The sequence below is a fragment of the Phyllostomus discolor genome, chromosome 7 (genome assembly GCF_004126475.2).
Source record: "Phyllostomus discolor isolate MPI-MPIP mPhyDis1 chromosome 7, mPhyDis1.pri.v3, whole genome shotgun sequence".
NCBI lineage: Eukaryota > Metazoa > Chordata > Mammalia > Chiroptera > Phyllostomidae > Phyllostomus > Phyllostomus discolor.
Window position 1 is genome coordinate 11,059,713 of NC_040909.2, and position 13,229 is coordinate 11,072,941.

The 13,229-nt window shown below is 58.0% G+C and overlaps 1 protein-coding gene across 2 annotated transcripts in view; it reads right to left on the reverse strand.

Annotated features, from left to right (window-relative positions):
- The window catches only part of XYLB (xylulokinase), a 38,916-nt gene that overhangs the window by 16,378 nt on the left and 9,309 nt on the right, over window positions 1-13,229 (reverse strand). For both annotated transcript variants that reach the window (XM_028518379.2, XM_036030503.1), the window contains exons 5-14: window positions 13,055-13,141; window positions 12,377-12,505; window positions 11,489-11,554; window positions 10,128-10,200; window positions 8,301-8,419; window positions 5,422-5,503; window positions 3,838-3,878; window positions 3,197-3,312; window positions 2,289-2,404; window positions 650-723 (exon numbers count right to left, since the gene is read on the reverse strand). In XM_028518379.2, the coding sequence (XP_028374180.1) occupies window positions 650-723; window positions 2,289-2,404; window positions 3,197-3,312; window positions 3,838-3,878; window positions 5,422-5,503; window positions 8,301-8,419; window positions 10,128-10,200; window positions 11,489-11,554; window positions 12,377-12,505; window positions 13,055-13,141 (903 nt within the window). The remainder of the gene's footprint in view (window positions 1-649; window positions 724-2,288; window positions 2,405-3,196; window positions 3,313-3,837; window positions 3,879-5,421; window positions 5,504-8,300; window positions 8,420-10,127; window positions 10,201-11,488; window positions 11,555-12,376; window positions 12,506-13,054; window positions 13,142-13,229) is intronic.

Below are 13,229 nucleotides of genomic sequence, written 5' to 3' on the forward strand. Positions count from 1 at the left end.
TGAAAGATCGCTGGTTCGATTCCTCGTCGGGGTCCATGCCTAGGTAGCAGGTTCAATCCCCGGTCAGGGCACGTACAAAAGGCAACTGATTGATGTTTCTCTGCCCCTCTCTCTCCTCCTTCCCTCCCTTCCCCCTCTCTAAAATCAATAATCATGTCCTCAGGTGAGGATCAAAAAAAAAAAATTTAACCAAAAACAACAAACAAACCACCAGGCGTGTGTCTAGAAGAAAACCGAGCTCAATACATGTGAGTGCTCCCTCCCTCCCCCTCGCCCCAGAGTCTCTTTCAAAGAGGCAGAAATTCATGGTCTTGAGATCTGTGAGTCTTTGGTAGGTGCAGGATGAATCTCACCGAGGAAGCGGGCGCTGTGACGCCCAGTGGTCGTCAGTGCGAGCGCATTAGCTCAGGGGAGACCCCTGAGGGAGGGGCTCTGTGCTCCTATCTGGGAGAAGGGCTCGCGTCTTAGGTCCTGCTGACTCCCCAGCATCAACTGTGCACCCTGGCACGTCAAAAAATGTGTTTTATTGATGAGTGAGTGAAGGAATGAAGCCCCTAACAGTGGCAAAACTTGACAGGCGGCTGCTAAATTTAACAGTCGGCAATGCAGTCAATGTAGTTCTAGACCAGTCGGTCTCACACATACGTACCTCACGGTTTTCTGCGCTGAACCTGTGGCGGCCGATCATTTCAGGGGTGATCTCCATTACGTCAAAATAAAAGCCTGAAACGGACCAGGAAGAGACTAGCTGTCAGTGGCCAAAACAAAAGGTGGGTTCTTCAAGACTTAGAAAAGGGTGAGATGCGATGACCCCACACCCCTGTCTCCGGGGTCCCACTCATCCGCCCAATGATGTCACGGACACCCTCACTTCCTTGCCTCCGGTGGGCAGAGGGCAACTGGAAAGGCCCAGCTTCTCTTAGACAGCCCCTCCCACGCTCCCCTGACAGCCAGGACAGGGGCAGCTGCCCACCAGCCCTGAAATACCTGCACGGGTTTTGTGGCAGGCGGTCAGGCAGATGTGAGCAGAGCAAGTACGATGGGCGGGGCACAGAGGGTCCCCAGGGTGGAAAGCCCCGGTGCCTGACCACGGAAAACAAGGACCTCGCCCCCGGGGTAACCTTTCCGCCCATAGAAACATCGCTGGCCATGCGGTTTAGAGCCCCTGACTTTTCCCATCGCAGGTCACGCAGGTGAGAGCCCCTTGGAGGGGAACCAAATCAGGGAGCCGTAGAATAATAGCCTGTAAGCATTAAAGCCCCCAGGACAGCGGAGTTCTGACCTGCCCCGAATACATCTAGGCCTCAGCTGCGTTCCAGCTCCGGGCTCGGGGAAGTAGCAAAACCAGACAAGCGACGCCAGGGCTGACCTGAGGACCAGCTGCACTGACTCACGGCCCCCTGCCCTGGTACCCGCCCATCACTGAAGACCTCGCCCCTGAAAGGACACACCTGAAAAGCTGATGACTATTCTATGGAGACCCTCCCCTGGGGCGGCCCCTAAAACCCCCACCCTTAAAAGCCCTCAGGATGGAGGACCCAGTGTGCTCTCCCCTTGGGGAGTATGCCCACGCCTTTCCCATCATCCTTCTCTCCCCGCCCCCCGGACGCATTACCTTCGCCTTTCGCTCTCCTAAGTTCCGAGGGGCCCTTCTTTTGCCTCTGGAGCCTGTTTCCTGAGCCCACTTCTTCTACAGCCACTTCTTCTGCCTCTGTAGCTTTCTAAATAGACTTTCTCTTACAGTCTGAGTCTTGGCTCTGAATTCTTTCTTAGCCGGAACTCACGTACTGAGGTTGAGGTTCAACTGAGGTCGCTGAACCCAGGTCCAGACTGACCCCACCCGTCTACCACCTGGTGCCACTCTCTCCGCCAACAGTTGGGCCCAGGGAGGCACGTGCCCTCCCTGCCCAGAGGCCTGCTGCAGACGCCGGGCACGTCTCCTAACAGGACGCTGTGCCTGCGGCAGACGGCTGTGTACAGGGATGCACCAGGGCAGAGTAGGCGCTGTGGCTGCCATTTCTGATGCTGTCACCAGGGGCCTCGAGGGGGATGGAAGATGCAGGGAACAGAGAGGCCGCCAAGAGCGGCTTCCAGCCCTGCCTCACTCCGGACACAGGGCCTCACACCAGCGGTAAGGTCCACGGGGCAGAAGGACAGACAGTCAGGGCTCTCCTGGGCTTCTCCCTGGCCCTCCTCGCCCCACAGCTGATGGGGCACCAGGCCCTGCCACCCCCCACCACAGGCAGCTGCTGCCCCATCACGGACCTGGGCACCACCCAACAGCTTACCCAAGTTTCCACAGTTCCCCATCTCCGTGGACTGCAGCGCCTTAGAGAACTCGCTCCAGGAGCAGGAGGCCGACTCATCTCGGATCTTCTCTCTCATGAGAGAGCCGTTTTTAAAGCTGCAGAAGTGCCCACGAGCCTGAGGGAGGGTCCCAGTGCCCACTGGCTGGACCCACGTGCCGCCAAGTCGAGGGGCTGCAGGTCAGGCTGGACCACGAGCCCCAGCCCCTGCACGGCAGGTACCAGAGGTCCCCCCTCAGGTATCAGGGCCAGCTCACGTCTCAGAAATCACCAGGAAACGCACTTGTCTTGGGCTGTTTACAGATCAGGCTGCCTTGTAAATACAGAGGAGCCCGGGGAGGGACGGGGACCCTGGGTTTCTGCACACTGCACCACCTGGGCAACGGGGAGGGGCTGGCTAGATTTTCTAGACCTACACATTCTCCAGCGGTTCCTGGGGCTGAGAGGTTCAGAAACCTCCCCGAGTAGCTTCCAGTGTCTCTAAAGGCCTGTGGTCAGGACGCAAAGCACATGCACACACTTTCTGTAAGAACTGTCAGGAAGCAGGGTACCCTTGCCACTGTTTGTTGAAGATGTGCCACGTGCTAAACATGTCCCAACAGCACAAAGTAAATGCTCTTATTCTCATTTTATGAACAAAGTGTGGCTCAGGCATACTATGGCTGGCATCTGCCCCAGGCCGTACAGGATGTGGGTGGTGGGGTTGGGATTTGAACCTGGGTTTGGGAACTCCAGGTGCTGGGTTCTTCCCAACCAGCTCTGCTGTCAGCAAGACCCAATGAGTCCCGGGGGGGCTCGGCTGTCCACAAGAACCTGCTCAGTGGAACACCTTCAGGTGCTCCAGGTGGGGGCCGGCCTGCCCACACCTCCTCCCTCCCGACCCCACCTACCAAAGAAGCGCCATGTAGTGCTGGGGGTCAACCGGGTTGCAGAAGACGTGGCCTTCCAGGGCAGGCGTGGGCTGCTGGAGCCAGAGGAACAGGGTGTCGCTGGTGCCCAGGCTGACCTGGGGAGAAACGGGCGGAGGTGAGGTGCCCTGACTCCACCACGTCACTCCTCAGACCTCAGATTAAGTGCCACTGCCTCGGAGAAACCTCTTCTGACCCTCCCACACCAGAGGAGTCCAAGGTCAGCTCCCGTGTTACGGCTGTCGTGGATCCTAAGGACTGCCTTTCTAGTGCTTAGCACAACCGTGTCTAACTAAAGTGCCGTGAGGACTGGCTTCCGAGTGGCTTTCCCACTGAACCCAGGAGGGCATGGATGATGTCTTCCTAACTCATCTGGGAGCTCTCAGCCCCTGGCCCGACGTCTGACCTTCTGCCACTGTGCCCGGCAAGACTGGGCACTGCCAAGGCAGGCAGAGGACTCGGCAAAGGCAAATGACCCTCTCAGACTGATGACGTGGGCAGGGCCTGGGGCCTGGATCCCCCCACTCAGCTGCTGTTTGGGACCAGCACACCCTGACAGGCAGCGAAAATGACCCCCCGGGGCAGAAGGGCCGGCGCAGCGTGGGTGTGAGAAGTCACCTTACCGCAATGTCACCTTCCTCCAGCCTCATGCCTGCCAGCGATGCTGAGAAGGGCCGGGAGACTCTGGTTAGCAACGTGGGAGCCACAGAGCCCACGGCAATCGCCCCACCCCCCATGGGAACGAAGCTTCCACCTCCCACCAGAAGCCACATGCTAAGGGTAGAGGCAGGAACGGGGGAGCTGAGGGCTCAGGAGGTCCCAAAAGGCAGCCCCAGTGGTCAGAGGGTGGAGGCCCTGTGGTCAGGGCCTTTGACTTGGGCTAAGACCTCTTCCCTAAAGCAGCCCAAACTCCCCACCCACTGGTAGGCCCTCCCGGGAGCACGGAGAACTGAGGGGTCAGGTCAGGACACCGGGACACGCGAGGCAGAGAAAGACAAAGGTGCGGCAGGACTGAGGGGCCTTCCCCTGCCCCAGCGGTACGACAGGCGGCCAGGCTCTGCGGCCCGCACAGCGATCTCTATCTGCCTTGCTCACCGATACCTGAAAGAAGGTCTGTCATGTAGTAGGTGCTCACTAAACATCAGGAGAGTGAATGGAAGGAGAAATGTGGGGACCGGTGAGGTACCATGAGCAGTGCGTGTCCAAGCCCTGGGTCCAGGAATCCCCCCCCCCCGACCCCCATCACGGCGCACCGGTAAGATGCATGCCGGCACAACCCTCGACAACCGTTAAAATGTTGGACAGAAACATTGCCCAGGTTGGCTGGACATAAAAAGGTCGGAAGGATAACCATCAGAATCTTAACTGTGGTTATCTCTGAGTCAGGGACGAGTTTTACATCCTTCCTTCGCTTTGTCAGTATTGAAAAAAAAATTTCTGCAATAAAAAAAAATGAGCCTTTGTTCATCTGTTTGCTTGTTACTGCTGTTGTTATTTTAATGAAATTGTAAATAAGTTATTGTTTAAGGCAGCAGCAAACTGGAGGTCAGACTCAGGGAGGGGCTGGCTGAGGGTTACCTGCCTGGTGGCTTCGGCCGTCAGCCTGCAACCAGAGCCCAAGACGGGGGACAGAAAGCTGCTTCCTTGTCACTGCCACGCAGACGTGTCTGGAATCTCGCGTGGCTAATAAGCAGGCCCTGCTTATTATTCTCCCTGACGTTCTTCTAGTTGTCAGAGTGGGTATAAGGACGAGTCCATGTTCCTAATGAGACTCCCTGTCGGTATTTTCATTTTGAAAGGAAAACATGGTGGATGGGTAAGCACTCAGTCCCCTCGGTAGGTCAAATGATGGCATAGGGACTGAAAACCGAGTTTTAGAGGAAGGGTGCGAGGCACCAAGAGGTTTAGCTTGGAACGGAAATGGCGGGTCCAGGAGGGGTAGGTAGGACTGCCTTCCCTAATCACTGGTCCCCTTTCCTCTGAGGTGGGGGGGCAGATGTCAGTGCCTCCTGAGGACAGGCAGGCCAAGGTGGGGCAGCCCCAAGGAGTCGGGTTTCAAGGGTGGAGCCCAGAGTCCAGAGGGAGGGGGCCCCCCACAGAAGGGCTTCCCCTAGAGTCGGGGCTGGCATTCCCAAGTGCCCACATGGACCAAGTCACCGAGTCACCAAGTCGGGCTACATGGAGAGTGAAGTCCCACAGGTACTCACCCGGGTTGTCCCCAGTGAAGGCCACCACTTTGCATTCTGGAGAAAATCCGTAGCGCTGCACGTAGTAGGAAGACACGGCTCCCTGAGGAAGAAAAGCCAGCACACTGCTGAGGCCAGTCCCGCTGCTCAGCACAGCTGTCCACCCCTCAGGCCGTCACAGGGCAGCTACAGGAACCCGCAGTCGCGCCACGCCCTGCCCTGCCCTGCGGCCAGCCAGGGACATCCGTCGCCCCTGTGCGTGGGCAGCCGGAGCAGCCCGGGGCACTGGGTTCATCCCACCCCTTCGAAGTCCCACTTGGTTTTCAGGTGCAAGGCCGCCAAAGCCACCCAATCCTCAACTTGTCCTTGCCACGTAAGCTCCAAATACTGGATACAGCTTTAAAAATAAATCACCAGGGGACGGCAGCAAGCAAACTCATGGGAACCCATTGACCCTTCCACGCACCCTCTGACAGCCCAGCACTCGGACTCAGAATTAACTGCGCATACAAAGGCAGAGGTCGACGTCCTAAAGAAAATAAACCCGAAGAAAAGGCAGTGTGGGGGCGGGGACCCCCAGGAACCGAGGCCCTCGGGCCCCTCCACGAGCTGCTGTGGGACCAGAGGGCAGGGACACTCTCTAGATAGACAGAGTCTTCAGAAAGCATAGTTACATAAAACAAATACACACACACACAACTTTTCCCCTTTCCCTGACTTCATCTTAGTGCTGAAAGTACAGAATAAATACTAACACTTCCTGGTGTCTGGGAAGAGAGTTTTGCTTCCTCCAGCAGAGTCTCAAGTTCAGAGCAGAATAAGCCTTGTCCCGGGAGATACACGGGTCTTGGCCTCAGGTGCCACAGAAACACGGCCTGTGTCAGGGCTCATGGGCAGCGGGCTTATCTGGGAAAGTGATCCCAGGAAGCAAGAGAGGAAGCAGAAGAGTAAAATGGGGAAGGAGGGCAAGTCCATCCTGGGGTGCAATGTTGAGCTGGTCAGCGCCATGGGCAACCGGGCCCACGCACGGGTCAGTGTAGGAAGCAGACCTGAGGTTGTCCACCTGGAGATGGGACAGGGGAGCAGCTCCCCAGCGGCTCCCGCCCATGGGGGTTACTCCCTGCACCTCCAGGTTTGCAGAGCACAGATGTGGAGTCACAGAAGCCCTGGAGTGTGAGCGAAGTGTGTGTGGGAAGTGGGGTGCAGCCTGGGCAGGCCGCTGCCAGGGGAGGAAGGCTGGCGAAAAAGGCTGGCCGGAGGATGCAAGGTGGGGCCTGAGGGGTGTCTAATACAACCAATCACTAGGTATCTTCCTGGACACAACCTGCCCCCCAAAAACAGATGATAGAAATGGATGTTGCTGCTGTGGCCAGGTAGCTCAGTTGCTTAGAACGTTGTCCCAATATGCCAAGGTTGAGGGTTCGATCCCCAGTCAGGGCACATACAAGAAGCAACCAATAAATGCATAAACAAACGGAACAATGGAACAACAAGTTGATGTTCTTGTCCTCTCCCTCCTCTCTCTCCCTAAAATGGATCAATGAAAATTTTTTTAAAAATGGATTTTGCTTGTTTTCCCCATCACCATCACGTGGTGCATGTGTTACAGTGGAAAACGCAGAACCATTCCTGAATCTGTCCTTTCCTGTGCCCCCAGCTGCCAGTCCCCGCACAGGCGCCCCCTGGAGGCCCGTGTTGGTGGCCCCAGGCAGACGGGGCCTGCTGCCGCGGACAACACACCGCCCTCCACCTCTGGGACACCAACAGCGATGCATGGACCACCTGCCCCAGCCGCTGGTCTGTGCTCTGTTCACTCTCCCTCTGCCTTTCTGCCAGGTGGCGCCCCGCCTGGGCCCTTCCTTCCGCTGTGGGCGCTGCTGGCCCCAGGGCGCCCTCTGGATGGCAAGGGTGTGGCTTTGTGGTTCTGCCCCTGGTGGCAAAGGCAGTTTCCAGCTTGTCAGTGTTGATCTCAGACAAGGCCCTCTGTGGCTGGGACTCCCGAGGGGGAGGGCTCGTGATGATTCGGGTCTCCTCGTGGCCCACCACTCCCAGCTCCACGCCCCTCCCCAGGCCTGGGGACCCTCCTCCTTCCTCTCTGTCCCACCGGGCATTTCTAGCTATGTAGCCTGTGCTCCTCACCAAAGGGTCCTGGGGGCACGGCCCAGGTCTCTCTCGACTCCATTGTCCCCAGAGCAGCCAAGAATTGAGCCAGCCAACTAGGGACACCAGGGCACTCACAGCCGTGTCTGTTCTGAATGAAGTGTCACTCTAATACTTAAATGTTTTTACTATTACAGTGGGACCAGGCACTATCCCAAGTATCTTAAATACTTTAAAGATATCAACTCATTTATTTGATACAACAGCACAACAAGACAGAAATTACTACTGTTCTAATTGTTCCAGGAACGATGGAAATGACGAGGAAACTGAGGCACAGAAGGAAGTCGCAGAGCCGGTCAGTGGCAGAGCCAGGGTCCCGTCCCAGGCGGTCTGGCACGGGGGCCTGTGCTCTGTCTGGCTCGCTGGTGCTTCAGCTTTCTCCAGCCTGCCTGCTTTAGCTCCACTCTGGTCCCTAACCCCGGAATCGCTTTTTCTGTGCTTTATTCCTAAGGTGTGCAATCACCAAAAATGTTGCCTTCATTTTTTTTTCCCATTCCAACAGATTTCTAGTGGAATTTCCTAAATCTCCCCCCTCCTCCACTGCCAACAGGCAGTGATCTTTACCTGCACCTGAGTACCTACTAAGTGCAAGGCACTGGTGCAGACTGTTACTTGACCTGTCTTATACTGGACTGAAAGTCCTGTGTATAAATGAACGTGTGTGTGTGTGTGTACTGCACTGCTTCCCCGTGGCCGCCAGCTCTCAAAGAGGCCGCATCACTGGAAAGAGGACCTACCACGACAGAGCACGACGGTACCGGGGGGCCGAGCTTCTCCTCCAAATGAGGTGCACAGGCTCGGAGGCAAGCCTGGGACCAGACTTTGTCCTGGATGTGCAACAGATTCATTCCGGAACCTGAGGAAGAAAGGACATGAGAAACATCTTGCAGAAATGCACAAACCCGGCAGAGAGCAGCAGCTCATTCTCTTGCAGCAAACCTGTACCAGTAGGACGTGTACCACGTGCCTGGGTCTCGCGGGAACCGCAGGACCAGCAGGGCCCGAGGAAACGCGTGGCCCTACCACGTCCTCCGAGAATCTCCTCACCGGCGGGAACACCGGCTGGCCTGGAGAGCTGCCGCTCTGACACCTGGCCCGGGGAGGGGAACCACCAGCAGTGTGTTGACAAGGATCCACCCTTCATGTGTCCCCTGTGGGTCCAGGTTCTGCTCGGAGGCAGCCTGTTGCTGATGTGGGCCAGCCCGAGGGGACTCCCCAATCACACCCGCCTTTAAGCAGAGCTCTCGGGCTCCTCCTCCTCACGCTCGTCACTAAGATCAGCTCACTAAGTCTTTCCTAAAACCATCCGTTTCTCCCCAGGCTTTCGTGGGGTGGGGGAGGGGAGGGGACCCAGAGCACAGGTGGAGGCAGACAGACCCTCTGGGATGGGACAGGGATGGAGTCACATGCCCATATGAGGAGGTTAGCCAGCTGGTAACTTAGGTAACTCCTCAGGTGAGCGGCGTGGAGGGCCCAGCCGAGGCTGAAGAACGGGACCCTCTGGCACGCCTACTGGAGCCGTGGTGTGACCCTCCCCGGCAGCACGTAACAGCCCCAGGCAGGGGTGGGGAGGGCGGGTGGACTCTCCGGCTAGGCCAGGTTTAGGCTCTGCTGCTCTGAGTTCTCTGCAGTCAGCTGTCAAAAGCCTTTCTCCTCCAGATGCCAGTGAAGCTTGGGGACCACTCTTTAGTCACCTCACTTTAGCTCCCTGGAAACTTCAGGTGAATCCCAGGAGGCCCAGAGCGTTGGCTCTTTCTGAGGCCACTTGCACGGGTCTGGGCTCTGGCGCTACACCTTCCTCCCCGCTTCCGGTCATTCCTTTTCATCTCGGCTCGCCCAGGGGCTCCTCTGGCACCTCCACCCAGCTTTCCTTCCTCGCTGGCACCGTTTCCATTTAGTTTTGCTCCTTCTTGATTCCACAAACTCACAACTCTCGTGAGTTCCCCAGTGTGAACAAAAACTTCAGTACATAACTTCTGTGGGCACCAGCTTCCAAGAGTCCCGGTGTTCACACCTGTGAGGTCCCGGCCTCCCCGTCCCTGGGGAGGGCTGTGCAACCCGTGGGCTGGGGCAGACATGACTGTGTGTCACTTCCCAAGATTAGGGTGTAGACCTCTGCAGCTTCTGCTGGGCCGCTCGCTCCCTCTCCCACCCCCTAGTGGCGGAACCCGGTAGTGTTGTCATTCACAGCCCCACGGGAGCCTCACACGGGGGGAAAAAACCGAGGCCTCTGGCCAACAATCATGCGTGTGACCCTGGACGTGTCAGCCCCAGAGAAGCCTTTAGATGACCACAGCCCTGGTGGCCAGCTGCGTGGCCCCCTCACGAGAGATCCTGAGCCAGAACCACACAGCTAAGCTGCTCCCAGATTCCTGACCTTCAGACACTCTGTGGGATAAGAAACATTTGTGATCTTCAGCTGCTACGAGCTGTGGTCATCTGTTGCACAGCAAAAGATAACGAACACTCTCCCTCCTTGGCAACAGATAATAGAGCTGAAAGACTGGCACCCGCCCAGGTGGCCGCGGCTGACACACCCCGCACACCCACTGCCCAGGACTCACCATCACTGTAGTCAATGGGGCAGTAGGACCCGAGGAACAGGGAAGCGGCAAAACTACTGACCAAGGAAATTCTCTGCAAGAGAAGGAAATGGCGGGATATGACTCAATTCCATGCACCCTAGGCAACTGAATACGACGTCACTCACACACACACACACGTGCACTCGCACAAGAAGAGGTCTGAACTGGGAGGGATGTGGGAGCTGTGAACAGTAACGGCAGTGGCACCTCAGTCTGCAGATGACAAAACTGTCAAGTTCAACAGAGACAAGGAGCAACAGGCCCTGTGAAAACGCCATGCTCTGGGAAGCGGGTTTTCCACTGGGAATCCGGGGAGTATGCTGCCCTGACTTCCGTCCTCCCCAAAGACCTCCCCTGAGGTCTTTGTGCCTAGTCCCAAGGGCTGTGGGAGGCATGGCCACAGGGCTCCGAGCCAACGGAGACACCCTTGGGGGTTCAGAGCAAGTACCCGCAAAAGTGGGCCCCTCGGACACCCAAGACCCCAGACATGAGCTGGAGGAACTGAGAACGGATTTCAAGTGTCAGCCGAGGGTCTGAGCTTCCTCACGGGAACCACGGACCCTTGGACCAGGGCAGAGAAGGACGACACCTCCTGTCCCCATCAGGCCACCTCTGTCCTCTGTTTCACACGGAATTTGGAGAGAGTTTTTTACTCCTGCCCCCACCTCCATGGCTAATGCTACAACGTAATCTTGAATCATTAAATAATAAATGGATATTAACTCCCAAGATTAAAAAGGCCCCTTGGTTTACCAGGAGCTGACCACTGTCTAATTACCCCGGAGAGGGAAACCGTTGCTACCGAGGGCACCAAGCGCCTTCTCAGGCAGCACCAAGTGCTGGCTTCCAGCCGGGGGACCAGCCAGCGGATCAACGACTACATCTGGGTTCCTGGGACACAGCCTCAGGTCGAAGGGCCACAGCCAGGGACATGTCAGTCCAGCTTTACAAAGTCGCTCTGGAAACACTGACCCCACGCCAGTCGAGAGCCTGGTAGCCACGTGGCATTGACCGCTCAGGAAACGGAGGGCACAGAGCCTAAAGGGCACCCGGATCTCTCGCTCGGCTGGTCCCAGGAGGACTCCCGTCCCTGCGGCTCCCCCCCCCCCACCCTGACCTCCACCCCCTGACTTCCCTTTCTCACGATTCCATTCTTTCCCTCCTCTTTGGAAACAAGCAATTTGTCCCCAGAGGAGAAAAAAGCCCACGGAATATGTCGTTTTTAACGCCTGCTAACAATGTTTTCGCACCCATGCGCACGAGCTGTGTTGCTGTTAGAGGAAAGTGTCACAACAGGAATTGGACGGTGACTTCCCACCCAGCAGGGACATCTGACCGACCTCCGTGCGTGAGTAGGCCTCGGGGTTCTGCTGGTAAATCTTCGCAATCTGGTTTCCTGTAAACCGCTGGAAAAAGACGGAGAATTCTTACATTCGCCCAAACCCTACGTGGTGAACTCCGTCAGGTGGGGGAAGTGCCGCACGCTCCGGGCAACCATTCGTACAACGAAGGCCTTGAAAGGCCTCGGAAGTGGTGCTGCCCCTGACTGTCCCCAGCGAATAGGCCTGGTGGGGCGGGGGGGCTCACGCACAGCACCGGGGGCCACTGTGACCACGGGCACCTGTGCAGGGGACTCGGTGTCTGCCCCGCCCACGCCCTTCTTCCTTCGGGTGGCCCAAGTAGGGCTGGTTGGCCCTGTGCCCTGAAGCCTCTGCCCCAGGGAGGGTCACAGGACCCAGAGGGGCACTGGGCGGGTGGCGGCCATCTGGGCACTGGGCTGGGACCACAGCTGGTGCCAGCAGGAAAAGGGACTTTTTTTTTCACTTTGCCAGGAACTGCCCTGTGTCTTATACGCACGGATTCCTTTCAGCTTCAAAACTACCCAAAATGTAAGTGCTACTTTTCTCAAGTTAGAGAGGCTGAAACCGGTGTCCCAGCATCCCCTGGGCTCAATGTGTGAGGGGCACAGCCGTGCTTACACCTCGGTCTGGACCCGGGGACACGCACAGGGAGGCCTGCCTTGCTCAATGGGTGGCCCACGGAGGCAGGACAGCCTGGATCTGGACCAGGGGCTGGAGTGCCCAGTCCTGGCTCCTCTGAGGCGACGCCCACACAGGGGCCGGCCGCCAGCTGTGTCCTCCCAGACGCCCCAAGAACAGGCGCCCGAGCCAACAACCAGACCCTCCTCCCAAGACCAGCCGCAACCCCAGCCCACGGGGCCTGCCCACCTCGTAGGCGCGGGAGCCGGTGAGGCCGCTGAGAGCCTGGGCCCCACCCACGGCGGCCTCCAGCTGGCGGCACTGGGCGGTGGTGCTGGAGTCCATCCACACGGGGCAGTCGCTGATGGAGAAGCAGGCCTGCGAAGAGGGGGCTCCGCCTGCTGACCTGGGACTGGCGGTCACGCCGCCCATCACAGCAGGTGTGGACGCCTCTTCCCTGGACGTGCCCTTGGGCGAGCCCTTCACGCCCACACCTCCATCTGGCCCACTGGGGTCTCCTCCCTGCAAGCCCGACACTGAAGGTCCTAGTGAGGACGCCCGAGCGCCGCAGGTAACACTAGAGGTGGGTAGGAAAGGGCTTGTGCAGTTTGGCAGGGGCATTTGGAGCCGGAAAGAGGAGAAGCCAGAGCAGGCCTTCCGGCACCAGGAGGAGGTGCCCTGCCCCACAGGGAGATTCCTAAGGGGGGACTGAATCGGGGTCAAGCAGGGCGCTAAGGGCTGGTAGCACCTGACCCTTTGTCTGGACACCAGGTATGCCCACCGCAGGGGGACAGGCCCGACCATGATCACAGGACCACCACCCGAGCCGGCCTCCTACGCCCTGATCACGCACTCAAACCCCCCGGGCTTCAAGGCCCTCCTTCCCCCCGCAGCAGCTTCTCTGCCTCCCCGAACCTGGCCAGTTACCTGCAGCTGCTCGCGTAACGGGAGGTCTGGTGACAGGCTCGTCAGCACCCGACTGGCCCCGGCCTTCCAGTATATACTTCCATGTTGCTGTCCGGGGAAACCCAAGGACATGTTCACTGGCCACACACTGGCGTCAGAGAGACACAGAAAGACCCCAGACCACACCCCAAAGGTC